The sequence below is a fragment of the Schistocerca serialis genome, chromosome 1 (genome assembly GCF_023864345.2).
Source record: "Schistocerca serialis cubense isolate TAMUIC-IGC-003099 chromosome 1, iqSchSeri2.2, whole genome shotgun sequence".
NCBI classification, from domain to species: domain Eukaryota; kingdom Metazoa; phylum Arthropoda; class Insecta; order Orthoptera; family Acrididae; genus Schistocerca; species Schistocerca serialis.
Window position 1 is genome coordinate 1,103,482,703 of NC_064638.1, and position 27,311 is coordinate 1,103,510,013.

A 27,311-nucleotide genomic window follows, 5' to 3' on the forward strand; every position below is an offset into this window, starting at 1 on the left:
TAGTTCGACCTACCTACATTCTTTGGAAAGTGTTCAGTTCGACCTTAGAATTAAATTACGATCTGAGCTGAAAGGGTAGATTACTTCTGTTGTACAAAGAATATTCACATGAGTTCTCACTGACGATAAGGTAGTACATTTTCTCATTGTGTGATGCAGTTATCATGTAGCGGAAATGAAGTAAACGTTGTGACTTTTTCAGAGAAGAGCCACGACATAAACGGAAATGTGATTCGTATCGACAGTCTTACTGCCACAGGAGGGTTCACAAAAAAATTAAAAAAGAAACCATTATGTAGGTTAGCACCAGTAAATGGCTCTGAGCACTATGGGACTTAACATCTATGGTCATCAGTCCCCTAGAACTTAGAACTACATAAACCTAACTAACCTAAGGACAGCACACAACACCCAGCCATCACGAGGCAGAGAAAATCCCTGACCCCGCCGGGAATCGAACCCGGGAACCCGGGGCACCAGTAAATCTTCAGCCGTATATTTTGCACTTTTTATTAAGCCACTGGATTCGGTCTCACATTACATCGTCAACAGGCCATTATCCGATTTACTCTTTCCAAGGGACCTGATGACGATGTAATGTGAGACCGAATCCAGTGGCTTAATAAACAGTACACAATTTACGGCTGAAGGTTTACTGCTGCTAACCTACGTAATGGTTTCTTTTTAAATTTTTTGTGAACCCTACTTTGGCAGTAAGACTGTCGATACAAATCACATTTCCGTTTATTTCCTGGCTCTTCTCTGAAAAAAAAATCACAACATTTGCTTCATTTCCGCTATATGATAACTCCGTCACACAATGAGAAAATGCTGTAGTTTAATAGAGATTTCAAAATTTACGACAGATGATGTAGAGCTGTTTACTCCAAATTGATCAGCCGGTATCCCAACCAACATCTACACACATGGACATAGAAGAGATGTGCATGTAATTGGATTAGGGAGACGTAGTACGGCGTAACTACAGCATGTCGTGGTTTTATCTCCTGCGAATGTCACCAACACATAGCGTTAGGAGCTTTGTTTACAAGCATAAGTTGGTAATTGACGTTCAACTGTCATGCCATCGTGTTTACAGCGTGCTCAGCAGACAACAGTCTGGCAGTCTCTATCATCGGAGATTGAGTGGAAGAGGAGTTAGGAAGGTTGATGGAGAAGTTCGGCTGAAGAGGGAGAGACAAATGTCTGACTAAGGGAGAATAGAGGTTTCAGAGGGAGAAGGATGTTTGTAGACCGATAGGGTAAATGACTAGAAATTAGATGTTTGTAAGGGAAAAATAATATCTGCTCCCTCAGATGTTCCAGCTACGCATATGCTCGATCGTAAACTTGCAGTGACGCACTTGCACTTTGCTTGCAGGCCTATCGTACTTCCTGCGGATGCTGGGCCCGGCTATCGGCTACTCGCTCGCCTCGCTGTGCCTCAAGTTCTTCATCTCTCCCAGCCTGACGCCCACCATCACGACCAAGGATCCCCGCTGGCTGGGCGCCTGGTGGATAGGTGAGTACGCCTCCCGCAGCCTCAGCTCCACACCCACGACACACGTCTCCCACTTACCACCTATGTTTGTTAACTACCCACAGCCAGTTATCTCTAAAACTTTTAATATCTCCTGCTATTGGTGAAAAAAACGTAAGTCTGAAAGACAACGTTACCAAGAATACGAAATAGTGTCCATACACTAGAAACATCATCAAAAATTTGTAGCAACAAATGGCCAAGTTTCTAGGAGAAATCTCGGGATTGTCAGAGATCAAAAGGGGAGTCGTACTCGGAGATGATTTTCAACTGTGCCTCTGAAAAGTCAGCAGGGATCTGAGATAAGCACTCAGATGAAAAATAGTGAAATGTTGGCTCAGAATAGCCAAAGATAGGCTGGACACAAATTGTCAAACCCTTACTAACAACTATATGGTTTTGCTATATTAGCAACGTTAATAATAACCGGACTAAGACAAAAACAGCGAAATATGGTATTGAAGGCGACCAAAAACTGAAATTATGAGAGTAGTTTCTCCGAAAAAGTCACAGCTGTTGCAAAACCGTTTAAGCCGCACAGACTGAGAGAGTTGTACAAACAAGGCTTTAGGATTAAGTTCATAAATTCTTCCTTGAACTCCTGAATGAACTCTTTAATCTACGTCTTGTACAAATGATCCTGTTCAGTATCTGCAAAGATCTTCTGTTCCGTTAACGGCTTCCTTCGCTGTTTGCTGAAAATAACCTAAAAATGACTCCTTTACTTTTGCTTTTCTGCTTTCTACGTGAACGTAAAGAATGATTTCACTGATTTGATCAACGTGCGAGATGTCCGGTGCGCTTCTAGGATCCCCCATTCTTTTTTTTACTAAATATCCGGAAGTGTCACAGTATAGTTGGCAAGTCTGTAGAAGATGGTATAAGAGGCGTATAGTATGACTGGTCGTGCATTTCCGTTCGGGATTCACAGAGATTAAGACAAACCGTCCTCGGATTATCTAAGTCAGTCGTCGCCTGCGATTTCCTCCTACCCGTTCTGCCGAGAACCTCTCGTAGCTGATGCCCCACGCAGAAGCAGTATCAGCACCATCGGGTTCTCTGAAAAGTGCATCCTGTATTTTCTAAGTCATGAAAGCGGGAAGCTATGTTAGTTGAAATAATATTGTCGCTTGCCCTCAAGATATGTTTATTTACAAACGCCGTTATCTGACATTGTTGAAATAATCGATCACTTTTAACTCAAAACAAGATGTTTCCCGAGAGGATTGTCTTACGACGGAACTAGATTGGAAGGTATCCTATGGGCGACTGGCGAATGGCGCGCAGTCTAGATCTCGTACTTATAGTCGTGGAACGTCGTTACTCTTCGTACAACTTCGATATCTTAAGCATTGTTCATTTGTTTATTGAAATGACTACTTCCTTCCACCGCAAAGCTGTTCTAAGAAGGTGTTTGCGACCGACAGGCTTTTCCTAATATCTGTATTGGAAAAAAGTGCATTTTATGAGTAAATTTTTATTAAACAAAATTACTTGCTCCGCGCCATAATGGCTGTGGTTTCCCTACGTATCGTGAGCTGGCGTAACTGGCTTTCTCACTGCTAGCCACAGCACTTAACCCCACTGTCTGCAGGCAATGCCAGACGGTCCAGCGACTTCTTCAGCCAGCGTGGGAATCGTAATCTTACTGCCTGCTATGCCTTTCGCGTTGCTGCCAGAGCTTATTGACTGCTTCTGAATCAGTGTAAAATGTAAATTTGGGAAATAGTAGAGTAAAATGTAATCTGTAAATAAGGAGTACCTTACATACTGTCATAGATTATACAAAAATACTTCGAATTTTTTGTAAGCACTTAGAATTTAAGAATTCCAGCCAGAAGTGAGATCAATTCACTTGGTGTTGTGGGGTATAAATAACTTGAAAATCTTTTCCCGATTGTGATTGAGTGGACTGTTCTAGATTGATCAAGTTTTCTCTCAATACAGCATCATATGTAGATAAGTTTATCAGCTACAGAAAATTTCTTTGCTTCCCACAGCGTATACTCTCTGTGACCGCGGAATACAAGATCTTTTTTCAGGCAAAACCATCGTGATGTCTAGAAATCTTTTTAAAATATTTCTCCGTTTCCTGTTTACTGTTTCACATGCTGTCTGGATAACATGATCAATTGTAGTATGGGAAATTAGACTTATTCTTAAGGTACTCCATTTTGGAAAACAAGTTTGATGTTTTCCTGAGATTTTATGTTTGTAGATAGTGGGGTTGAGTGCTGTGGCTAGCTGTAAGAAAGACAGTTACGCCAGCGCACGGTACGTAGGGACACCCCAGCCATTCTGGCGCGGAGCAAATAATTTTTTTAAATAAATATTTACTAATAAAAGCCACTTTCTCCAATACAGATATTAGGAAAAGCCTGTTGGTCGTCAACACTTTCTTAGAACATCTTAGGACTAAGCTTGAAAACAGTAGCAAATTTAGATGTATTGTTCAAGCTTGCGTCTGTGCGAAAAAGCCTATAGCAAAAACAGTAGAAACTTTGGTTTTTAGTTGAGTATGCCATCTAGGTTCTCGAAATTTTCTCACCATTTGGTTGACTGATGTCGGTTAGCACCTTTAATATTATCCTTATCGCCTTGCATGTGTACAGAAACAAAAAGACGTCAGAAAACAAAATATTAGTTTCCTTCTTCATTTTCTCCCTTTCTATCTCGTGCCCTCTTTTCCAGTCTTTTTCATTCAAGTTACAATTATCTACAAGATTTTCTACAGTTTCCTTGAGCTCTTCAGTTTCTCCGTCAATGTCCTCTCTAGCTGGCTCTTAATTTTTGTTATTTCTGTCAGTTTTTTCATTACCTATAAATTCACTCTCAGACTGAGATAATCTTACATCTTCTTGCACGTCATTTTGGTCTGGAGTTTTTTTAATACTAGATGCTGACGTAGAAGGTTCCACTGATTTCAGCATTGAACTGGTCAGCGACTGGTCTTACTAAACTTTGGCTCCCTGCTTTTTTCTTTGTTACATTCTACTTGAGCAATGACGTTATGTGTTCATGTATATATTTTAAATTATATTTCTGCAAAGATAAGTGTTATCAAAAATTATATTTATTGTTGTCAAAAAGAAAAATTATTCATTGATAAAAACAAAACAATTTTTTTAAACTTTTAATTCCTAAAGTACAAACAGTATTTACCTTTAAACATTAAATGACAATGAAATTATTACGTGCAAAATAAAGGGAATTTGACTTGGTATGTAAACAATTCTTCAGAATGACACCACAAAACGTTTTGTAGCATGAAAATACTGTAATTCGCTAAACATTTTGTGAATAAAACATAAAAATGCATTTTTTCACAGTTTCTTGAAAGTAGCTCACTATGCCGAAAGCTAGTTAACATTTGTGCTACGACAGAGACGAAAGCACTTCATTTTCTGCAGTGTGGCCCAGCTCTTAAATCCTCCCGTTTTTGTAGCTCCTCCTCCTGCTGATGGTATATGCTTTTATTCCTTTATCCATCAGAGACAACTTCAGTCTCTCTAATAACGTGGCATATATGTCTATTAGTAATTTTATGACAACCTTTTCCATGATATGTTAATTTTATGTTCCTTGACGAATACCTTTCTTTGTGTATCTTTACTGATGTTCATTTTGTAAATGAATTGGGGGCATAATCTGCAGAAGTTTAAAAATTAGAGCACAGCAGGGGGCTATGTGTTTGTTTTGCGCCCAACACTACAGATGTTCGTAGGTCCCTTTGTGCGGTTGTAGAATGCCAGGTATTTTACAGGCTCCTGTATGTTCACATGCCTTGCCATCAGTTTGCATTGATTATTTTGAACTAAACAGTGAGACCTGATCGGAACATAAAACACCACGTGCATTTGTCTCGTAAAACCAAGCAAACTTGAACTCAGCATCTCTGTGTTTACTTGTCAGGACCGCAGCAGGAATTTCACTTTTATTTTTCCGTAATATTGCTTCTGCACTCAGCTTCAAGTCAGTCAAGGTTTTTGCAAATAGGACACTCATATGGCTGTTATGTTGGTTTTGTTTCTCTCCGAGTCTTTTGTGTGAGTAACAACATCTATAAAAAGACCTTTAACACGATTATACTGACTGAACGAACCCTCAGACTATCATCCTATATACATTCTCAGATGTTTGCAGAAACAGGAATTTCTATATTCTGCTATAACAGCCGCCTTTTAGTCCGCTTTTCATTGGATTTCAGGAAATACTGCTTAAATGAGCAATGTCCCCTGAAGTAGAATGCGTTACCCATCAACCGTCGAATCTTCTGTAGGGCTATACAGTTTCTTGTATTTTTTCCTATATGGCCCAGAAATTCACGAATAGCAAATAATAGGTAGACTTCTTTATATCATAATCAAGTACTGAACTTGTAAATACCGAGTGACACCACTATTTGACGTCGCACTTGCAGTAAAAATGAACTCACATTGTATTTTCTTGTAATTTTCAATGTCTTTTTGTTAAACTGTACAATACTACGCACTATACTGATAGTTATGGCGAAACAAAGCTCTGGTTATACGATAGACGGTTTTACGGTTGAGTCCTGCTTTTTAAGTCCAAACATTTGGGAAGCACTTGCATTTTTCTCATAAAACCAAGCAAACTTGAAGTCAGCATCTCTGTATTTACTGGTCAGGACCGCAGCAGGAATTTCACTTTTATTTTTCCGTAATATTCCTTCTAAACTCAGCTTCAAATCAATCAAGGTTTCTGCAATTACTCCAGGTAAAACCGTGAATATAATATTGTGTTCTTTAGCTGAATTGCTGCTTGTTTTATTTCAGGACAGTGATTCCAAGGAAGTGTAAATTATCGTCGAGTTATACAAGGGCAACAAAGAGAAACCACTCCCCGAAACTGATATACACTGAAGAGCCAAAGAAATTGGTGCAGCTGCGTAATATCGTGCAGGGCCCTCGCGAGTACGCAGAAGTGCGGCAACAGAACGTTGCATGGACTCGACTAATGTCTGAAGTAGTACTGCATGGAATTGACACAGTGAATCCTGCAGCGCTGTCCACAAATCCGTAAGAGTACGGGGAGGGGGGGGGGGGTGGAGATCTCTTCTGAACACCACGTTGCAAGGCATCCCAGATATGGTCAATAATGTCCATGTCTGGGGGTCTGGTGGTCGGGTATCGCATTGTCCTGCTGAAATTGCCCACGTTCGTCGGCATGCACAACGGACATGAATGGATGCAGGTGATCGGACAGAATGCTTACGTACGTGTCACCTGTCCGAGTAGTATCTAGACGTATCAGGGGTCCCGTATCACTCTAACTGCATACGCCCCACACCATTACAGAGCCTCCGTCAGCTTGAACATTCCCCTGCTGACATGCAGGATCCATTGATTCATGAGGTTGTCTCCAAACCCGTACACATTCATCCGATCGTTACAATTTGAAATGAGACTTGTACGACTAGGCAACATGTTTCCACTCATCAATAGTCCAATGTCGATGTTGACGGGTCCAGGCGAGGCGTAAAGCTTTGTATCGTGCAGTCATAAAAAAAATGGTTCAAACGGCTCTGAGCACTATGGGACTTAACATCTGAGGTCATCAATCCCCTAGAACTTAGAACTACTTAAACCTAACTAACCTAAGGACATCACACACATCCATGCTTGAGGCAGGATTCGAATTTGCGACCGTAGCGGTCGCGCGGTGCCAGACTGAAGCGCCTAGAACCGCTCGGCCACACCGGCCGGCGTGCAGTCATCAAGGATACACGAATGAGCCTTCGGCACTGAAAGCCCGTATCGATGATGTTTCGTTGGATGGTTCGCACGCTGACTCTTGTTGATGGCTCAGCATTGAAATCTGCAGCAATGTGCGGAAGGGTTGTACTTTTGCCACCTTGAACGATTCGCTTAAGTTGTCGTTGGTCCCGTTCTTGCAGGACCTTTCTCCGGCCGCAGCGATGTTGGAGATTTGATGTTTTCCCGGATTCCTGATATTCACGGTACACTCGTAAAATCGTCGTACGGGAAAAACCGCAGTTCATCGCTAACTCCGAAGATTCTGTGTCCCGTCGCTCGTGCACCGATTATAACACCACGTTCAAAATCACTTAAATCTTGATAACCTTCCATTGTAGCAGTAGTAACCGACCTAACAACTGCGCCAGACACTTGAGGTCTTATATAGGCGTTGCCGACCGCAGCGAAGTATTCTGCTTGTCTAAGTATCTCTATGTTTGAATATGCATACCTATACAAGTTTCTTTGGCGATTCAGTGTAGTTGAACTTTAACTTCACCACGAAATCCAAAGATGTAGAGTATATGATAGATGAATGTCTGCAGAGCATAGCTCCGTCTCAGTAGGAGACCTGTGAACATTCGTGCTGCCTTTGTCTGCATGCTTTCAGCAGCCCCTTTAAGTCCTATACAAGTCCTATATGGTACGGGTCCCACTCACTCGAGCACTATTGTGGGATAAATCGTACGTTTGATTTGTAACCAATCTCCTTTGCATGCTGATGGTATTTCCCCAGTATTCTACCAGTAAACTGATGTCTCCTAACTGCTTTACCCACGACTGATGCTATGCGATCTCTCAATTTCATGTTCCTACAAAGCGTTACACCCGAGTATTTGTATGATATCATCGTTTCCAACTGTGACTCGTTGATACTGTGGTCATAGGATACCACGCATCTCTGTTTTGCGAAGTGTAGAATTTTACATTTTTGAACATTTAAAGCAACTTGCTACTCTTTGAACCACTTTGAAACCTTATCAAGATCTGACTGAATATTTGTGCAGCTGCTTTCAGACTGTACTTCAGTATAGCTGCATCATCTGGAAAAAGTCTGAGGTTACCGTTAATATTGTCCACATGTTCACCAACATACAATATCAACAGCAAGGGACCAAACACGCTTCTCTGGAATACATCCAAAGTTACGTCTATATCTGTCGATGACTCCAAAAATTCCGCAATGCACTCACGAATTTTGCTTGGTACCCATACGATCGTATTTTTAATAATAAGAGTAGGTGTGGTACTGAATCAAACGCTTTTCAGGAATCAAGAAATACTGCATCTACCTGACTGCCTTAATCCATGGCTTTCATTACGTCATATGAGAAAAGTGAAGTCGTATATGTTGGCATGAAAGAGGTCATTATGTCCAAGATACCTCCGTTTGTTTAAGCTCAGAGTATGTTCTAAGGTTTTATAACAAATGGATGTTGGATGGTAATTTTGTTGATCACGTCTCCTATCCATCTTGTAGACAGGTGTGACCTGTGCTTTCTTCCAGCTACTGATCGAAGTTCTTTGTTCAAAAATAGATTATAGTTAACAGAGGCGAAAATTCAGCCACAAATTGGCTATAGAATCAATCAGTAATTCCATCGGGTCCTGGAGCTTTGTTTAATTTTACCTATTTCAGTTGTTTCTTAGCGCCAGTGATACTAATATCTGTATCATCCATCTTCTCAGTGGTACTAGAATTAAGCTGGGCCAATACTCATGTAAAGAAGCATTTGGAAACAGAGTTAAGCGCTTCTGGTTTTCCTTTACTGCATTAAATTTCAGTTCGTTTCATCCGTGAGTGATTGGACACCAACTACCGTGCTACTTACAGCCCTGACGTACTATCAGATTTCTTTGGGTTTTGTGGAAGATCTTATGACAACATTCTGTTGCGGTAGTCGTTGAAGGCTTCACGCATTACCTCTTCATAACCAGATGTGTTTCATTTAGTATCACCCAATCTACAGCTCTATGGTTCGTTTTATACGTATTATGCATCTCTCTGTTTCTTTAGAAGTTTCTTTATAGTTATTGTATTCCATGGAGGATCCCTGTCATCATGAAATTCCTGCTAGTTACATAACTATCTAGCGAAGGGTCAAATATTCTTTTAAATTTGAGCCATAGTTCCTCTATAGGCTTCTGTTACGAACTAAAAGAGTCAATTTCCTCATTACTGCTTCTTTGTATAATTGAAAATAAATCTTTCTACTTGTTTTAGTTCTCCTTTGTACTTTGGTATTTATTGTTGGTATAACTGCCTACTGGTCATTGATACCAGTTCTGACACGGATATCTTTAAAGAGGTCAGGGCTATTTGTTGCCATTAGTTCTAATACCTCCACCGTGAGTGGGTTTCCGAATTACCTATTTTAGGTAGTTTTCGGAAAAGGCATTTTGTAACGTTTCACAGGATGTCTTGTCACGCCCACCACTAAGAAAACTGCAATATCCCTATTCGCAGGAGGACTATTGTGAAGTTTGTAAGGAAGAAGAGAAGGTACTGGCGGAAGTGATGACGGGTCGTGAGTCGTGGTTGGGTAACTCAGTTCATAGAGCATTTGCCTGCGAAAGGCAAAGGTCCAGAGATCGAGTCTCGGGCTGGCACACAATTTTAATCTGCTATGAAGTTTCATCCCCATTCTCAGTTTCAGAAATAATTCATTGTTTTGAGCACTACTGTATGCTATATGCCGACTATTAAATTTTGACTTTATGTATAACACTTCAGACAATGTACATCACAATTATTTACGAATACTGCAGTGAAATTGCAATGTAACAGACATTCTAGTAAAAATAGGTCTAGAAACTAGCAGTTTTGCGAGATTATTATGAAAGTCTGGTTATCAGCTGCTACTGACGTCACTGTGAAATATTGTCTTAGTGCAAATACACTCCTGGAAATTGAAATAAGAACACCTTGAATTCATTGTCCCAGGAAGGGGAAACTTTATTGACACATTCCTGGGGTCAGATGCATCACATGATCACACTGACAGAACCACAGGCACATAGACACAGGCAACAGAGCATGTACAAAGTCGGCACTAGTACAGTGTATATCCATCTTTCGCAGCAATGCAGGCTGCTATTCTCCCATGGAGACGATCGTAGAGATGCTGGATGTAGTCCTGTGGAACGGCTTGCCATGCCATTTCCACCTGGCGCCTCAGTTGGACTAGCGTTCGTGCTGGACGTGCAGACCGCGTGAGACGACGCTTCATCCAGTCCCAAACATGCTCAATGGGGGACAGATCCGGAGATCTTGCTGGCCAGGGTAGTTGACTTACACCTTCTAGAGCACGTTGGGTGACACGGGATACATGCGGACGTGCATTGTCCTGTTGGAACAGCAAGTTCCCTTGCCGGTCTAGGAATGGTAGAACGATGAGTTTGATGACGGTTTGGATGTACCGTGCACTATTCAGTGTCCCCTCGACGATCACCAGTGGTGTACGGCCAGTGTAGGAGATCGCTCCCCACACCATGACGCCGGGTGTTGGCCCTGTGTGCCTCGGTCGTATGCAGTCCTGATTGTGGCGCTCACCTGCACGGCGCCAAACACGCATACGACCATCATTGGCACCAAGGCAGAAGCGACTCTCATCGCTGAAGACGACACGTCTCCATTCGTCCCTCCATTCACGCCTGTCGCGACACCACTGGAGGCGGGCTGCACGATGTTGGGGCGTGAGCGGAAGACGGCCTAACGGTGTGCGGGATCGTAGCCCAGCTTCATGGAGACGGTTGCGAGTGGTCCTCGCCGATACCCCAGGAGCAACAGTGTCCCTAATTTGCTGGGAAGTGGCGGTGCGGTCCCCTACGGCACTGCGTAGGATCCTACGGTCTTGGCGTGCATCCGTGCGTCGCTGCGGTCCGGTCCCAGGTCGACGGGCACGTGCACCTTCCGCCGACCACTGGCGACAACATCGATGTAGTGTGGAGACCTCACGCCCCACGTGTTGAGCAATTCGGCGGTACGTCCACCCGGCCTCCCGCATGCCCACTATACGCCCTCGCTCAAAGTCCGTCAACTGCACATACGGTTCACGTCCACGCTGTCGCGGCATGCTACCAGTGTTAAAGACTGCGATGGAGCTCCGTATGCCACGGCAAACTGGCTGACACTGACGGCGGCGGTGCACAAATGCTGCGCAGCTAGCGCCATTCGACGGCCAACACCGCGGTTCCTGGTGTGTCCGCTGTGCCGTGCGTGTGATCATTGCTTGTACAGCCCTCTCGCAGTGTCCGGAGCAAGTATGGTGGGTCTGACACACCGGTGTCAATGTGTTCTTTTTTCCATTTCCAGGAGTGTATATTTGACATGTCAGCTTTTCATTTCAGTCCTGATCTAACTGCGCTCAAATTTCACCCATAGTCCATAGCATAGTTTGGTTATGTGGTATCTGAATGATGGGGCATCGGTACACTTTGCTGCTAGGGTAAGGCTACATGTAACGTGCCAGTAGTTATGGTCCAAGCGGATGGGTGAAGAAGGATCTGTGCCTTAGCTTCCAAGATCACCTAAGTCCAATCGTTTGGGTTCTTTCCTGCGTGTGGTTGCTTCTGTCGAAGAACCGAAGCAGTGATTGTACAGACTTGTCGTGCTTTACGAGATGGTCCGGAGGTGTTTAAAAGAGTTTGTAGCTCTCTGTAGCGGCGAATGCAGTATTCCATCCAATTTCGACGATTTCACGTATAACTGTTGCTTTAGCAGTTGGGAGCGTACAGTAAATTGTAAAATGTAATGTCCTGAAGAAGCGTTGCACTTCTTGTTAAGGTAAGCCTTGAGTGAAAGTTTACGATAATTAGATGGGAACTTAATCGAAAACTTTACGTTTCAAATGCATTTCTATTAACTAGAAGAGTATTACATACTGAAGTGTGCCAGCCCGTAACCACACATTGGCCGTTTTGTAGCAAATAGCTCGGTCGCGGATCAACTTTTACTCGAACGTTTTTGCTTCTGTTATCGTGTCCTCTCAGCTAAGTCAGTTTTCTACATTAATTACGATACGCCAAGGATATCTTTTTCTAACAATATACTATCATTTCTCACTAACGTTTAACTTTTGTATACTAAATTTTTGGACAACATGTAAAAAACCACAATGGCATCATGAGAATAGCATGCAACTCTCGTCGTATACAACTGTTGGTGAAAACTTTGAAATCATTTTCATGAATTTATTTTAAATTTCCTGTGGCCATAATAAGAGCATTTCACTAGCTGATGAAGTATTCCTTGTCATGCTGCCACAATATTAGTCCCCATTCCACTACTGCTTAGCCTATTGACGACGCTAGACTTGCGACGGTGACGGCCTTTCTTTGTGCGGCAGGATGGATGGTTCTGGCGGTGATGCTGTTCGTGATGGCGACGGTGATCGGGCTGTTCCCGAAGCAGCTGCCTCGCGCCGCCGTCCGGCGGATGATCGAGCAGGAGCGGCTGAGGGCCAAGGGCGACAAAGCGGCCCTGGCGGCAGTCGAGAACCCGCCCGAGAGGACCTCTCTGTCCGGTATGTAAACCTCCGCTGCGTCTGGACCTCTCGTCCTCGTCTTATGGAAGTGACACAAACACCCAAAATAAAGTTTTTGCTACAAGTAACTCTGTTCTCCGTACGTACAACATGGAAGTAAACAATGTGTTACGGATTCCTCCGCCTTTGTCGTTGCCTCATTGGAGTCCCCTTCGCGCTGGCCGGCCGCGGTGGTCTCGCGGTTCTAGGCGCGCAGTCCGGAACCGCCCGACTGCTACAGTCGCAGGTTCGAATCCTGCCTCGTGTGTGTGATGTCCTTAGGTTAGTTAGGTTTAAGTAGTTCTAAGTTCTAGGGGACTGATGACCACAGCTGTTAAGTCCCATAGTGCTCAGAGCCATTTTTAGCCTTCGCGCTGGACATAAATCTTGTCCATGTGAGTACAATCACATACCTGGCGCACAATTAGTACCACACCATTAATAGACTTCAGCTCCAGTAACAGCGCCAAGCGAAGAAACGTCAGTTTCGTTACATATGTGAGCCACAAGAACAACTACAAACAGCCAAACAGTATTACATCTGTCTTTGTTCATATTTAATCCTCATCCCATAGGGGCGGGTGTGTGGGGAAGGGGAGTTGGGGGGCGAGAGGGGGCCCACAGCGGTACAAAATGCCATCCGCTTTGCAGCCAAGATCTTTGAAAAACATGAAACAAATATTAAAACATGAAAACTTCACTGGTGGTTTTAAAAATCCATAAAAGGGGTGAATTAATCTTCTTGAGGTTGAAATTCTTCCGTCTGTGTTTATTTACAATTAGATTTGTTTTTGGAGAGGGTTCGCCTTGAGCGAAACACAGTTCCTTATTTTTATTTATAAAACAGGGAAAATACTTTTTACTACTAGTACACAAATAAAAATATCTTATATACTAGACAGTATCTCTTAGATACTACAAGATATCAGAAAGATTATATAACGGTAAGACAGAGATTTAAGAACCAGGTCTTAAATTGTAAGACATTTCCAGGGGCAGATGTGCACTCTGACCACAATCTATTGGTTATGAACTGTAGATTAAAACTGAAGAAACTGCGAATAGATGGGAATTTAAGGAGATGGGACCTGGATAAACTGAAAGAACCAGAGGTTGTACAGGGTTTCAGGGAGAGCATTAGCGAACGATTGACAGGAATGGGGGAAAGAAATACATTAGAAGAAGAATGGGTAGCTTTGACGGATGAAATAGTGAAGGCAGCAGAGGATCAAATAGGTAAAAAGACGATGGATAGTAGAACCCCTTGGGTAACAGAAGAAATATTGAATTTAATTGCTGAAAGGAGAAAATATAAAAATGCAGTAAATGAAGCAGGCAAAAAGGAATACAAACGTCTCAAAAATGAGATCAACAGGAAAATTAAAGAGACCTTCGGAGAAAGGAGAACCACTTGCATGAATATCAAGAGCTTTGATGGAAACCCAGTTCTAACAATGAATGGGCGCGACTGCTACGGTCGCAGGTTTGAATCCTGCCTCGGGCATGGATGTGTGTGATGTGCTTCGGTTAATTAGGTTTAAGTAGTTCTAAGTTCTAGGGGACTGATGACCACAGATGTTAAGTCCCATAGTGCTCATAGCCAGCCAAAGAATGGAAAGCAGAAAGGTGGAAGAAGTATATAGAGGGTTTATACAAGTGCGATGAACTCGAAGGCAATATTATGGAAATAGAAGAGGATGTAGATGAAGATGAAATGGGAGATATGATACTGCGTGAAGAGTCTGACAGAGCACTGAGAGACCTGAGTCGAAACAAGACCCCCGGAGTAGCAACATTGCATTAGAACTACTGACGGCCTTGGGAGAGCTAGTTCTGACAAAACTCTACCATCTGGTGAGCAAGATGTATGCGACAGGCGAAATAACCTCAGACTTCAAGAAAAATATAATAATTCCAATCCCAAAGAAATAAGGTGTAGACAGATGTGAAAATTACAGAACTATCAGTTTAATAAGTCACAGCTGTAAAATACTAACGCGTATTCTTTACAGACGAATGGAAAAACTGATAGAAGCCGCCCTCGGGGAAGATCAGTTTGGATTCCGTAGAAATGTTGGAACACGTGAGGCAATACTGACCTTACGACTTATCTTAGAAGAAAGATTAAGGAAAGGCAAACCCACGTTTCTAGCATTTGTAGACTTAGAGAAAGCTTTTGACAATGTTGACTGGAATACTCTCTTTCAAATTCTGAAGGTGGCATTGTAATTCTGTCAGAGACAGCAAAGGACTTGGAAGAGCAGTTGAACGGAATGGACAGTGTCTTGAAAGAAGGGTATAAGATAAACATCAACAAAAGCAAAACGAGGATAATGGAATGTAGTCGAATTAAGTCTGGTGATGCTGAGGGAATTAGATTTGGAAATGAGACACTTAAAGTAGTAAAGGAGTTTTGCTATTTGAGGAGCAACATAACTGATGATGGTCGAAGTAGAGGGGATATACAATGTAGACTGGCAATGGCACGAAAAGCGTTTCTGAAGAAGAAAAATTTGTTAACATCGAGCATAGATTTAAATGTCAGGAAGTCGTTTCTGAAAGTAATTTTATAGAATGTAGCCATGTATGGAAGTGAAACGTGGACGATAAATAGTCTAGACAAGAAGAGAAGCTTTCGAAATGTGGTGCTACAGAAGAATGCTGAATATTAAATGGATAGACCACATAACTAATGAGGAGGTATTGAATAGAATTGGGGAGAAGAGGAGCTTGTGGCACAACTTGACTAGAAGAAGGGATCGGTTGGTAGGACATGTTCTGAGACATCGAGGTATCATAATTTGGTGTTGGAGGGCAGTGTGGAAGGCAGAAATCGAAGAGGGAGACCAAGAGATGAATACACTAAGCAGATTCAGAAGGATGTAGGCTGCAGTAGGAACTGGGAGATGACGAAGCTTGCACAGGATAGAGAAGCATGGAGAGTTGCATCAAACCAGTCTCAGGGCAGAAGACTACAACAACAACAACACAAATAAATGGACAAAATTTTGTACACACATTGTTACGACATGCTGTGAATTCTTTGGATTCTATGTAATTCGATCTAGATGTTTTGTTCCACAGTTTGCCATCTTAGACTTTAATATAGAACAGTAAGTTCTACATTGAATTATACAAAATCCAAGAAATCCGCAGCATGTGATAACAAGGTATATACTAGTATACAAAATTTTCACCATTTTTCAGATATGTAAATATTGCCTTAATAAACTCAAGTTTGTGTGTGTGCTAGTAGTAAAAAAACATTTTTCTTGTTTTATAGCAAATTACGTAAAACCCACTGATGATGATGTAACTTCAGCGAAACATGTCTGGAGAATAAAAAGAAAAATAAGAAATTGTGCTTTGCTCGAGGGATGAATTCTTTGGCTTTTTGCATTAAAAATATTAAGACTGTGGTGTTTTAAATTAAAACTCTAAAGACTAAAAGACAAAAATCGAAATACGTACGTTAAAAACACATCACAGAAATGGTGACGTCCTTCTAAAAACAATACTACACTTTCGGCTAAAAGCTGAAGGACTTGCACTGCGAGAAAAGAGTCTATGAAGGAGAAAATGTGTTGTACAAAGTTGAGCGACGAGGGCAAAAAGAATATGGGGGACTGTTTGGTTGTAACTATGGAGATGGGGTGGATAGTGGGAAGAAAAAGGTGAGGTGGAGTTTGATGTGTAGACAGGATGGTCTAATCAAGAGTAGAAGGGATGAAGAGTCATAGTGAATGAGCTAAGACGGAGCGGATCTCATTGTCTGGGAGAGGTAGTCAGTTAAAGCTGCTTTGCGATAGGATATGGAGTGTGTTTAGGGGTGGGAACGGTGGGATGTGTTGACATTGACAGCCATGTTATTCTGAATTATCAGATTATATTTTATGAAAGGATGTCCCATTTTTGAATACATCAGCAAGTGTTTGGCGATGTGTGGTTCTCCTCAAATGGAAGTATTTTCTTCACTTTCAGAGAACACTTTCAGTTGTCTCAGACCTTCCATTTCGGGGCTCCAGTGCGTCGTCGGTTTAGTGCTCAATATACATAGAAAGACAGTGGTTATTATTCATTCAGTAGCGAGGTCAGCATTGATTCTCAACTTTCCGTTTCTTTCAAAAATGGTTCAAATGGCTCTAAGCACTATGGGACTTAACATCTGAGGTCATCAGTCCCCTAGACTTAGAACTACTAAAACCTAACTAACCTAAGGACATCATACACATCCATGTCTGCGGCAGGATTCGAACCTCCTACCGTAGCAGCAGCGCGATTCCGGACTGAAGCGCCTAGAACCGCTCGGCGACAGCGGCCGGCTAGCGTCTTCTTTCCAGAGTTGTTAAGCTTGCTAGGAAGCTATAACGTGAATGGGAAATGGATCTAGTTTGTTGACAAACGTTTTACAGAAAGTGCCTTGGGTCGATTTTCTCTCTGTCTGCACAGCAACGTCTGTCTTTGTACTAGATGATACAGCTCCAGTGGACAACAGCGTGGTACTACTGGCGGAGTGAAGTTGTCTTGAGACATTCACTACTGAGATATACCATTTAAATCAAGACTACATCAATGCGCTTTGTGTGCGATGTCCTCATGCAGGATCATTGTACTAGCCTACATAGGAGCAGAGTGTCAACGCTGATGTCCTACGGATTGAGGGATATTCCCCCTCGCCTTCCAAGTCAGTTCTTGGAGGAAGCTGTTTACAATGTTGTTCTCGCTTCTTGTCTTAAGGCAGTGTTGTCTGAATGTTAAAAATTCTTAACAAAACTCCATATTGAGGAAACTTTTGTAACTGGTGGGTACAGAATAGGTCACTGATGCATGGACAGTATTGTCCAGTGTATCTCAGACTGCAGTTTCCATTTATGGTTCACTGTAGTCTAAAGCGATGCTCCTTCGATACACCTCTGGTTGAAAAGGCACCTATAACACCGCTTCGAACCACAGTAGGAATTATCTTCAAAATCTTACAGCTCTGCTTGACGAACAATACTGCAATCTCCGCTCATGCAGTTTTTCTTTTTTTCCTTTCTCATCAGACATGATGAAGACCTTCAAGAGGCTGCTGAGGAACTCGACGCTCATGTGCAACAACCTGGCAGGCATCTTCTACTTCGTGGGCTACAGCCCCTACTGGATCTTCATGCCCAAGTACATCGAGACGCAGTACCGGCAGTCGGCCAGCGTCTCCAGCCTGGTGACCGGTACGGTCGGGCTCGTCTTCTCGGCCGTGGGTATCCTCACCTCGGGGCTGGTCATCTCCAAGTTCAGGCCGCGCGCGCGCTACCTCGCCGGCTGGAACGTCATCGTCGGCATCATCACCGTCATGGGCATGGTCTCCTACGTCTTCCTCGGCTGCGATGCTGGCGACGCCACCACTAGGTCGCTGCTGCATTCCGGAGAGTGAGTAGAAACTCTCAGAGCTCATCTTATGACTCAGAGACGCTGTTTCTGGTAATTTTCCACTGTGCTCCGCAATTCTGCATACAGACAGATCTATTCTTTTTATTTTTGGCGCATAGGGGGGGGGGGGATGATTAGTGTTGGGGATGAACTCATCAGGCTCCCTACCGAGCGAGGTGGCATAGTGGTTAGCGCACTGGACTCGCATTCTTGAAAATGGCCACATCCAGAGCTTCTGGCTGGCAGCTGGAGCAGACATGTATATGTGCGGGAATGTGAGAGTCATAGAGTGACAGTGTTAGTCTACGTTCCAGTTTAAGGAGGAGTCTGCTCTTGGGAGTAGCGATGTGTGAATACCAAGTTAGATGTTTGACATTGAATCAGTCTGTCAAACGCTGTCAGATGACTAGATCCAGAGGGGCTGGTGGTTGTGTGGTGGGCAATTCGCCGTTATAACAAAATCTGGCTGAAATCTTCAACAAGAGCCATGACCTTTCAGAGCCCATGCTCTGACCGATGGATCTTCTGAGCTGTTTCGTGAATGCAGCCTGACGTGGGGCTGCGTGAGCATGGATATGACCTGGAAGACCTCTCGCATGTCATCCAAATCAAAGCATCTGTCTCGACCACCGAGGGGAGATCCTGGAGGAGCTGCTTGAACAACAGCAGGCAGGAGTTGGTATTGTGACAGATGAAGAAGGTGCAGCAGTTGAAGATTGTGGCATGTAAAAAGGTGAGTGTGAGGAGGCTGCAGATGGCTTTTCTCTTTGGTGGAGTTTGGTATTCGTCACAGGAGACGGATGATTAGGAGGAGACTGTGCTACAGCGGCGAAAGTAGAGGATGGAGCTGGAGGGATCGCTGTGTCATAAGTGTGTCACGTGCAAGAGAGTCTGTAGTTTTATGAGCATTGGGTTGGCCCTATAAGACGGGGTAATGGCTGCATTCCCACAGTGGCAAGGATGGATGATTAGTCCTCAATTTCCTGGATGGCAGGATGGCAGGAAGACTTCACCGCCATCTGGTATAAAGGGAAGTTCTTCCAGGAAGCTAGATTGTGGGGGTCGTGCACAAGCATTGGGTGTATGTTGGTTTTTCTTAGTCTGGGAGTTAGCCATCCTCCAATGCATGTGGGCCAGCACAGTTGATACACCACAAGACAGTGAGCAGTAATTACTGCTGTGTCGCAAGTGTTGCGGCCTTCATGTGGTTCAATACGCACGTTGGTGCTTGGGAGATTCCTGATTTGATAAATACGTTCGACATCTTCTCTCCTAAAGTGGCAGACAACATGGGTTGATAACGGGATTAAGGTCTGGGTGTCATGGTATTGGTGGATGAAAGTATGCAGGAACTTGGGACAGTGTAATTCATCCTTGTCTGTTTCTGTAACTTCGGAGAGAAGGTCTTTGATTGTGATTTTTGTTCTTCTATTACCAGAAGCCTGATGTGTGTAGTAAATCATGGCCCTCGACTTCACAAAGTTGAGAACTGTGAGGTAGTTATCCTTCATGTCAAGCAGGTACTGGTCATGGTCTTTCTGACAAACTACCCACAGTTGGCCTTTAAGAAGGCGTTGCAGTTCAGTGTTTAGTTTAATGTAATTCTTAGAATTATAAACCGCGATAGGAGGTATCGTCTCCTTCTTTTGTGGTGTTGGCGGTGGATACTGGGAAGTGAAGTCGGAGAGGGGGACTCATGACCTGGTCCACGGCACCAACAGGCGCGGCTGATCCTGGTAGGAAGGCATCTGGATACGAACCACGGCCTGTGTCGGACGGGAGCAGATGACCGTTTGTATTTTCTGCCAAGGGGGAGACTGGTAGGTGTGGAGTCCCCAGAAGGTCTGCTGGGCCGACGAGATGCTGTACACGAAACAACTCTCGATCGTACGTCCACGTTGTGGCTGGATGTGTGGTGCCGACTTGGCGTGACAGTCAGTGAGTGAGAAGTCTATCACCAGGCCGCCATGGGAATCGCCGGATGACGAGGTGGAAGATAGTTCCCTTACGCAGGGCTGTGGACAAGGTTTTCGTGAATCGATATCACTGGCAATGGTTACTGGTGACTAGTGGCTGGAGGCACGGTGTACTCGGTCCTTATCCCATTGGGTAATGTCGTTATCACCCCCTCCAGCATCATGCCAGGATGGGCGTCAATCGGCAGGTGTCACATTGCCCTGTGAAGAGGCGGAGGAGAATTCGCCTAGGCCGCGAATTCCTGTCCTTGATCCTTTTCCTTTTTAGTCTGACTAAGCTAGCCATTGCCCTGGCTGACGAAACCCTCATTCCTGTTCCGCAAAATTTCGGACTTGCAGCCTCGTAAGTTACACTTCTTCTTCTGATATTTTGACTGTATACCGTCCAGCCATCTTCAGAGTGAGCCGGGTGACTGACGCTCCAGCACCTGATCCGTCCTTTTAAGCCTGCGGACCTCGCCCCTGTGCATGCGGTCAAAGACACACAAGGCGCCAAAGACGCGGTACAACACATCCATGAAATTAGATCTATGGCTGCACGGTCGATCCACACGATGATATTAACGTATCACTGCGAGCTGCAGTCTGGAACCGCGAGACCGCTACGGTCGCAGGTTCGAATCCTGCCTCGGGCATGGATGTGTGTGATGTCCTTAGGTTAGTTAGGTTTAACTAGTTCTAAGTTCTAGGGGACTAATGACCTCAGAAGCTGGGTCCCATAGTGCTCAGAGCCATTTATTTGAACTGCGAGCTGCATCGTTGCGACGTCTTTGTGAGTTCATTACAGAAAGTGCCAGGTTCCATGATTTGTCCAAGCTGATGCCGCTATCTTTATTACTTAAATTCGTTGACAACAGAATTTCAGTTGCTTCTTTCACAACTGAGTCCCAGAACGATGAAGTCGAAGCTAAAATTTCGACGTTGTAGCACACCATAGAGTGCCTAGTGTCAATACAGTGCTCTGCCACCGTCGATTTATTAGTCAAGAGCCCGGTGTACCTGCGGTCTATCCACACGGTGATATCGATGTATCACTGCGAGCTGCATCATTGCGAAGTCTTTGTGGTTTTATTACAAAAAGTGCAGGATTTCATGATTGAAATTGCCGGATTCCATGACTGAAATCTTCCCGTATCTCTTCGCCTTTTCCAAGTATACTCTTGTGATTCTTGAACACAGTATTCGCTATTACTTACTGAAATTTATAGTAGAACTCAATTTAGTCTTTCTCCTCTCTCATTCCTAGTACCTAGTCCACATTCCCTCGGAACCCTTTCTTCTACTCCTTCATCTGCAACCACATTTCAGTGCCCCTTGACTATTAGATTTTCATCTTCCTTTACCTGCTAAATTACTCGTCCAATATCTTCGTATACTTTTTCTATCTCTTCATCTTCGGCTTGCAACCCCGGCACGTATATCTGAACTGTCGTTGTCGTTGTTGGTTTTCTGTCGATTCTCATGAGAACAACCCTATCACTGAACTGTTCACAGTAACTCACTCCCTGTCCTACCTTCCTATTCATAACGAATCCTACTACTGTTATATATTTTCTGCTGTTGTTGATATTACTCTAAACTCATCCGACCAGAAATCCTTGTCACCTTTCCAGTTCACTTCACTGTCCCCCACTATATCTATATTGAGCCTTATCATTTCCCTTTTCAGACATTCGAGATTCCCTACCACGTTGAAACTTCTGCTATTCCATACCGTCAGCAAAAGCTAGGCAACTGACCTTAATGTCTGCTTTTGTTCCTAGTCTGAGTCCACTAATGGGCTTTGTATCCCACTCTCTGACTTCTTTTTCTAGCGCACATTTAAACAGCCGTGGGAAGTGTCCGTCCCCTTGCCGTACACCAGTTTTTATCTAAAAAGGGTCGGAGTGTTCTTCACTAATATACTTTTAGATAATGTGTGGGTAAGGATTTATCTGATTAGGTTTGTGGTTTTGCTGTCTAGGTTTGGTGTTTTAGTACAGAGATCAGAGATTCTAGTTCTGACTTTTTAATGTTGATGTAAGTAGAAAGAAATTATTTTGCTCTTGATTTTTTGTATTCTACGAGGTTTTTAAATTTTAGGGTTTGTTTTAGGCAGCGTCGTCCTTTCCTGAAACCTGCTTGGTGTTCTCCAATTTGATGGACTGGTAGGGGTTCTGCTCTGTTTAGTAGGATTTTAGTGAATACCTTGGAAATTCCAAATCTCTAAAAAGTGCAGTACCTCCGCCGGTGGAAACTGAGCGCTCACAGGATCACGCTGTTGGGTGTTTGTCTGTCTCACTGTTAAGACCACTTTTTCTCAGGAACAGTTAAAGGTACGATATTGAAATTTATGTCACATAATAAGATCTATGATCCTTTAGCGGTGTGAAAAATTTAAGTTTCTACGTCAGTGCAATAACGAGGTACGGCTCTTTATGTCACATTTTTCAGTACTTGCAGACTCACTCATCAAAACCTACAACGTACTTCCCATTCATGCAGCATCGCGAAATCTGATAAGAAGAAAATTTTTACGGTATAAATATACGAAAAAAATCAGAAAATTGTTAATATATAGTAATAGTATATAAAGAAAAGTTTTTTTGCGGTCTGTCTGCAAGTCTGTTAAGACCACTTTTTCTCAAGATCGATAGAGGTATCAAGCTGATATTTATGTCAGGTATTAAAGTTTACGCTTCCTTGGCGGAGTAAAAAAGATAGCATCTAAGTTAACGCAATCAAAAGATATGGCCATCTACAAAGATCCTTTTTTCTCAGGATTGGTTAGAGGTACAAAGTTTAAATTTATGTGAAATTGTAAGGTCTACGTTTCCTTGGCTGAGTATTTAATTTACGCTTCTAAGTCAATACAGTTGAAAGATACTAAGAAACTCAGTGATCAAAACTTATAGAAGAGCTCTTCATTGTATGTGTTGTGGTCTAGCGGCATGCGGGACGGTAGCTCAGCGTGTTCGGTCAGACGGGTGTTTGCTCTCTGTAATAAGAAAACTGAGTAAAGGAATGAAGGATCAACTTGCACGGATGTCTTGTGACGTCCGCCCAGACCAAACACAACGAACAATACCGACCAAAACGCAAAAAAAAAGCGGTAAACCGCGTGGGAGGAAACAGAGTTACCGGCATCAACTCCTGGTCGGACCACGTAGTTTTCAGCTTCATTTTAACGCAGCCTTCTTCTCTCGACGATGTGAGTGTGAGAAGTCGCCAGATGTGGTTTTGATTTCACGTGAAACTGTGGGCCCCGTTTCCCCGTTGGCTAACTGGGATGCGTTACAGACACGCGAGTCGCCCGAAGTGGCATCCACTAGAAATACACATACCAAACCATTAAGCCACAACAAATTATTAATATCCGCCGTTCCCATGTCATGTGTTAACTTTCCCACTGACGAAACGTGTGGTTTACAGACGAGTTCAGGAATCCTCTGATGGCCGTGTTCGTGTGAGAAGACACGCGGCGAGTGGTACCTGCCAAATGTTGCACTGTTCAAAAGAACTAGGTGAGCACGTGCGTCAACGTCCGGTATGTTAATATATGATGACACGGGTGCTACCTGTGGTCTTACTGCAAAGCCCGCTTTCAATGCAGGCAACAATTAAAATCATTCGCCATCTATTGGCTGTGTTATGCGTTACAGTGATTGCCAGGGTCTCGGTGTTTTCTAATAAGGTACACAGATGGCAGTTGTCATCTGTCAAATTTGTATTCAGTCACGCCCATGCATGCGACATCTTAAGTCAGTACAAGTTACACGGGCGGTCTGTTTGATCCAGAAAAAATGGACTTCCTTTTGTGTTGCGCATGCCAATGCCTCTCGATGTGTCATTCATAGGTTGTGGACACGCTTAGGATACAGAGGTCAGTACGCAAGTCGTGATGGACGAAGTCAACGAGGCATTAAAACCGCAGTTGAAGTCCGATATTGACCATTCTGCGTTGCTGCGTCGTACGGATACCGTCAGAGCACCGCAAGACGGTTTCGAAAGGTCCCTGTAATGAACAGGTTACGAGAAACGACCTCACGACTCAGACTCTGTTGCAGTACCACACTTGATACGTCAATACCTTGCAGCTCGCCTTCAGTTCTGTCGTTCTCATGTAAACTGGTTACTTTCTCACTGATGAAACGTGTTATTTACAGACGGGTTCAGATATCCTTGGATGCAAGGTTACGACCGTGTTCGTGTGCGAAGACACGTGGTGAATGGCACCTGCCAAACGTTGCCCAGGAAATCTATTGATTTCCAAGGTGCCGTGGTGCTGTTCGGAGGCTTCAGTGTCGACAACCATATGGATCTTGTCGTTATCCATATCGCCTTACCGCCAGGCAGTACGTCGTACGCCGGCCGGTTTGGCCGTGCGTTTCTAGGCGCTTCAGTCTGGAACTGCGTGACCGCTACGGTCGCAGGTTCGAATCCTGCCTCGGGCATGGATGTGTGTGATGTCCTTAGGTTAGTTAGGTTTAAGTAGTTCTAAGTTATAGGGGACTGATGACCACAGATGTTAAGTCCCATAGTGCTCAGAGCCATTTGAACCAGTACGTCGTACAGATCCCTGAATTCCTTCTAATGTCAGGGCCTATGTGGCGGGCCTGACGGGCGATGCCTTGCGAAACTTGGACATTGACGTTATGGAATGGCCTGCGGTGAGTCTCATTCTAAACCCCTTTCGTCCATATATCGGACAGGATTGCCAGACGTGTTCAAGGTCATCCTGTCCCACGTCCCACCACAGACTCTCCAACAACTCTCATGGGTTCTCACTGAAGAATGGGAACGGATATTCTAGAATTAGAAACCAGAACAGCTGTTAGCATGAGTGACATAAAAGTAAATAAATGTCTTAGGTGTTGCGAAACAACTCAAATCACTTAAGAAAGGCAAGTCTTCCGGTCCAGATGGTATACCAATCAGGTTCCTTTCAGACACAATAGCGCCATTCTTAGCAATCATATACAACAGCTCACTTGACGGAAGGTCTGTTCCTAAAGACTGGAAAGAAACACAGGTCACACCAATATTCAAGAAAGGAAATAGGAGGAACCCATTGAATTACAGACCCAAATCACTGACCTCAATTTGCAGTAGGATTTTGGAGCATATACTGTGCTCGAACATTACGAATCACCTTGAAGAAAATGACTTATTGATACATAACCAACACGGGTTCAGAAAATATCGTTCTTGTGCAACGCAGCTAGCTCTTTGTCCCCATGAAGTAATGAGTGCTGTCGGCATAGGGTCTCAGATCGATTCCATATACCTGGATTTTCAGAAGGCTTTTGATACCGTTCCTCACAAGTGACTATTAATCAAATTGCGTACATATGGAGTGTCGTCCCAGCTGTGTGACTGGATTCGTGATTTCCTCTCAGAGAGGTCACAGTTCGTAGTTATAGATGATAAATCATCGAGCAGAACGGAAGACGACGCGGTAATTTACTGTCTAGTAAAATCATCAGACGATCAATTCTAATTACAAAATGATCTAGAGACAATTTCTGTGTGGTGCGAAAAGTGGCAACTGGCACAAAACAAAGAAACGTGCGAGATCATACACATGGGTACTAAAAGGAATGCAGCCGGCCGCGGTGGCCGTGCGGTTCTAGGCGCTGCAGTCTGTAACCGCGGGACGGCTACGGTCGCAGGTTCGAATCCTGCCTCGGGCATAGATGTGTGTGATGTCCTTAGGTTAGTTAAGTTTAAGTAGTTCTAAGCTCTAGGGGACTGATGACATAAGATTTTAAGTCCCATAGTGCTCAGAGCCATTTGAACCATTTTGAACTAAAAGGAATGCGATAGATTTTGGGTATCGCAAAAATCTAAGGGCTGTAAGTTCGACCAAATACCTAGGAATTACAATTACGAGCAACTTAAATTGGAAAGACCACATAGATAATATTGTGGGGAAGGCGAAAGAAAGACTGCGCTTTGTTGGCAGAACACTTAAAAGATGCGACAAACCCACTAAAGAGACAGCCTACATTACACTTGTCCGTCCTCAGCTGGAACATTGCTGCGCGGTAGGGTTTCGTGTTATCGCGCAGTAGGGGTGATATGATACTCGGGTTGGGGTGATAGTCACTGAAACAAAGGTGGCTTCCTTTGCGGCGAGACCTACTTACGAAATTTCAATCACCAACTTTGTCTTCCGAATATGAAAAATGAAAATATTTTTTGACACCCACTTACGCAGGGAGAAATGATCATCATAATAAAATTAGAGAAATCAGAGCTCGAACGAAAAGATTTAGGTGTTCCTTTTTCCTACGCGCCATTCGTGAGTGGAATGGTTGAGAAGTAGTATTAAAATGGTTCGATGAACCCTCTGCCAGGCACTTAATTGTGAATTGCAGAGTAACCATTTTGATGTAGATGTAGATACCGCAGGGTGACCTCCGTAGACTTACATGGAGTCGGCCATGTAGGTATCACGCAGTGATTAACGCTCGCGAAGGCCCTACATACTACTGAAGCTCTCAAAGTCCAGTGAAAAACACCCAGGATGGCAAGAAGAATGCTTGTTTCCATTATTTTTTCGTCACCTGTGTTACATTTCAGTTCATCTTATGAAGATGTAACGATCTTTTGTTGTTTACTTAATTTGTGAAAAATTAAGGTATACACCCCGTCCTCAATTATTGCTCAGTGGAGAGTGACAGACGCCCAAAGTCGTGTTGCCCTTACTCTTTTGAGCAGTATATTATCATCTGTATACAAAATTAAGTTTGCATGGAACCCTCAGAGCGAGAATCCTCTTCGTATTTGTTCATTTTTTTAAATTACTTTTTCTCGTACTGATTCATGATCGATACGAAGCACTCGATCATCAACCGTTTCAAATGCTGGACCAGAAGTGAACAGATTTTCTGCTCGTGTTTCACGGCTTTGTTACATGTGTTGTTTGTCATTCTTTTCATTTTTTAAACAAATTAGCAGTTTATGCGTTACGCTTTTGCATTGCCACTCTGCTGTTCATACTTACGACGACAGGTCACAGCGGAAAAATATGTATTCGCTTCGTGTACTGCGTTTCCCTATTTGATCTTTCAGGCTCATGCGTAGCCAAGCATTTTTTTTT

The 27,311-nt window shown here is 43.5% G+C and overlaps 1 protein-coding gene across 6 annotated transcripts in view; it reads left to right on the plus strand.

Annotated features, from left to right (window-relative positions):
* The window catches only part of LOC126416434 (solute carrier organic anion transporter family member 74D), a 237,976-nt gene that overhangs the window by 168,798 nt on the left and 41,867 nt on the right, over positions 1-27,311 (plus strand). For all 6 annotated transcript variants that reach the window (XM_050084199.1, XM_050084167.1, XM_050084159.1 and 3 more), the window contains 3 exons: positions 1,382-1,522; positions 12,666-12,842; positions 17,888-18,251. In XM_050084199.1, the coding sequence (XP_049940156.1) occupies positions 1,382-1,522; positions 12,666-12,842; positions 17,888-18,251 (682 nt within the window). The remainder of the gene's footprint in view (positions 1-1,381; positions 1,523-12,665; positions 12,843-17,887; positions 18,252-27,311) is intronic.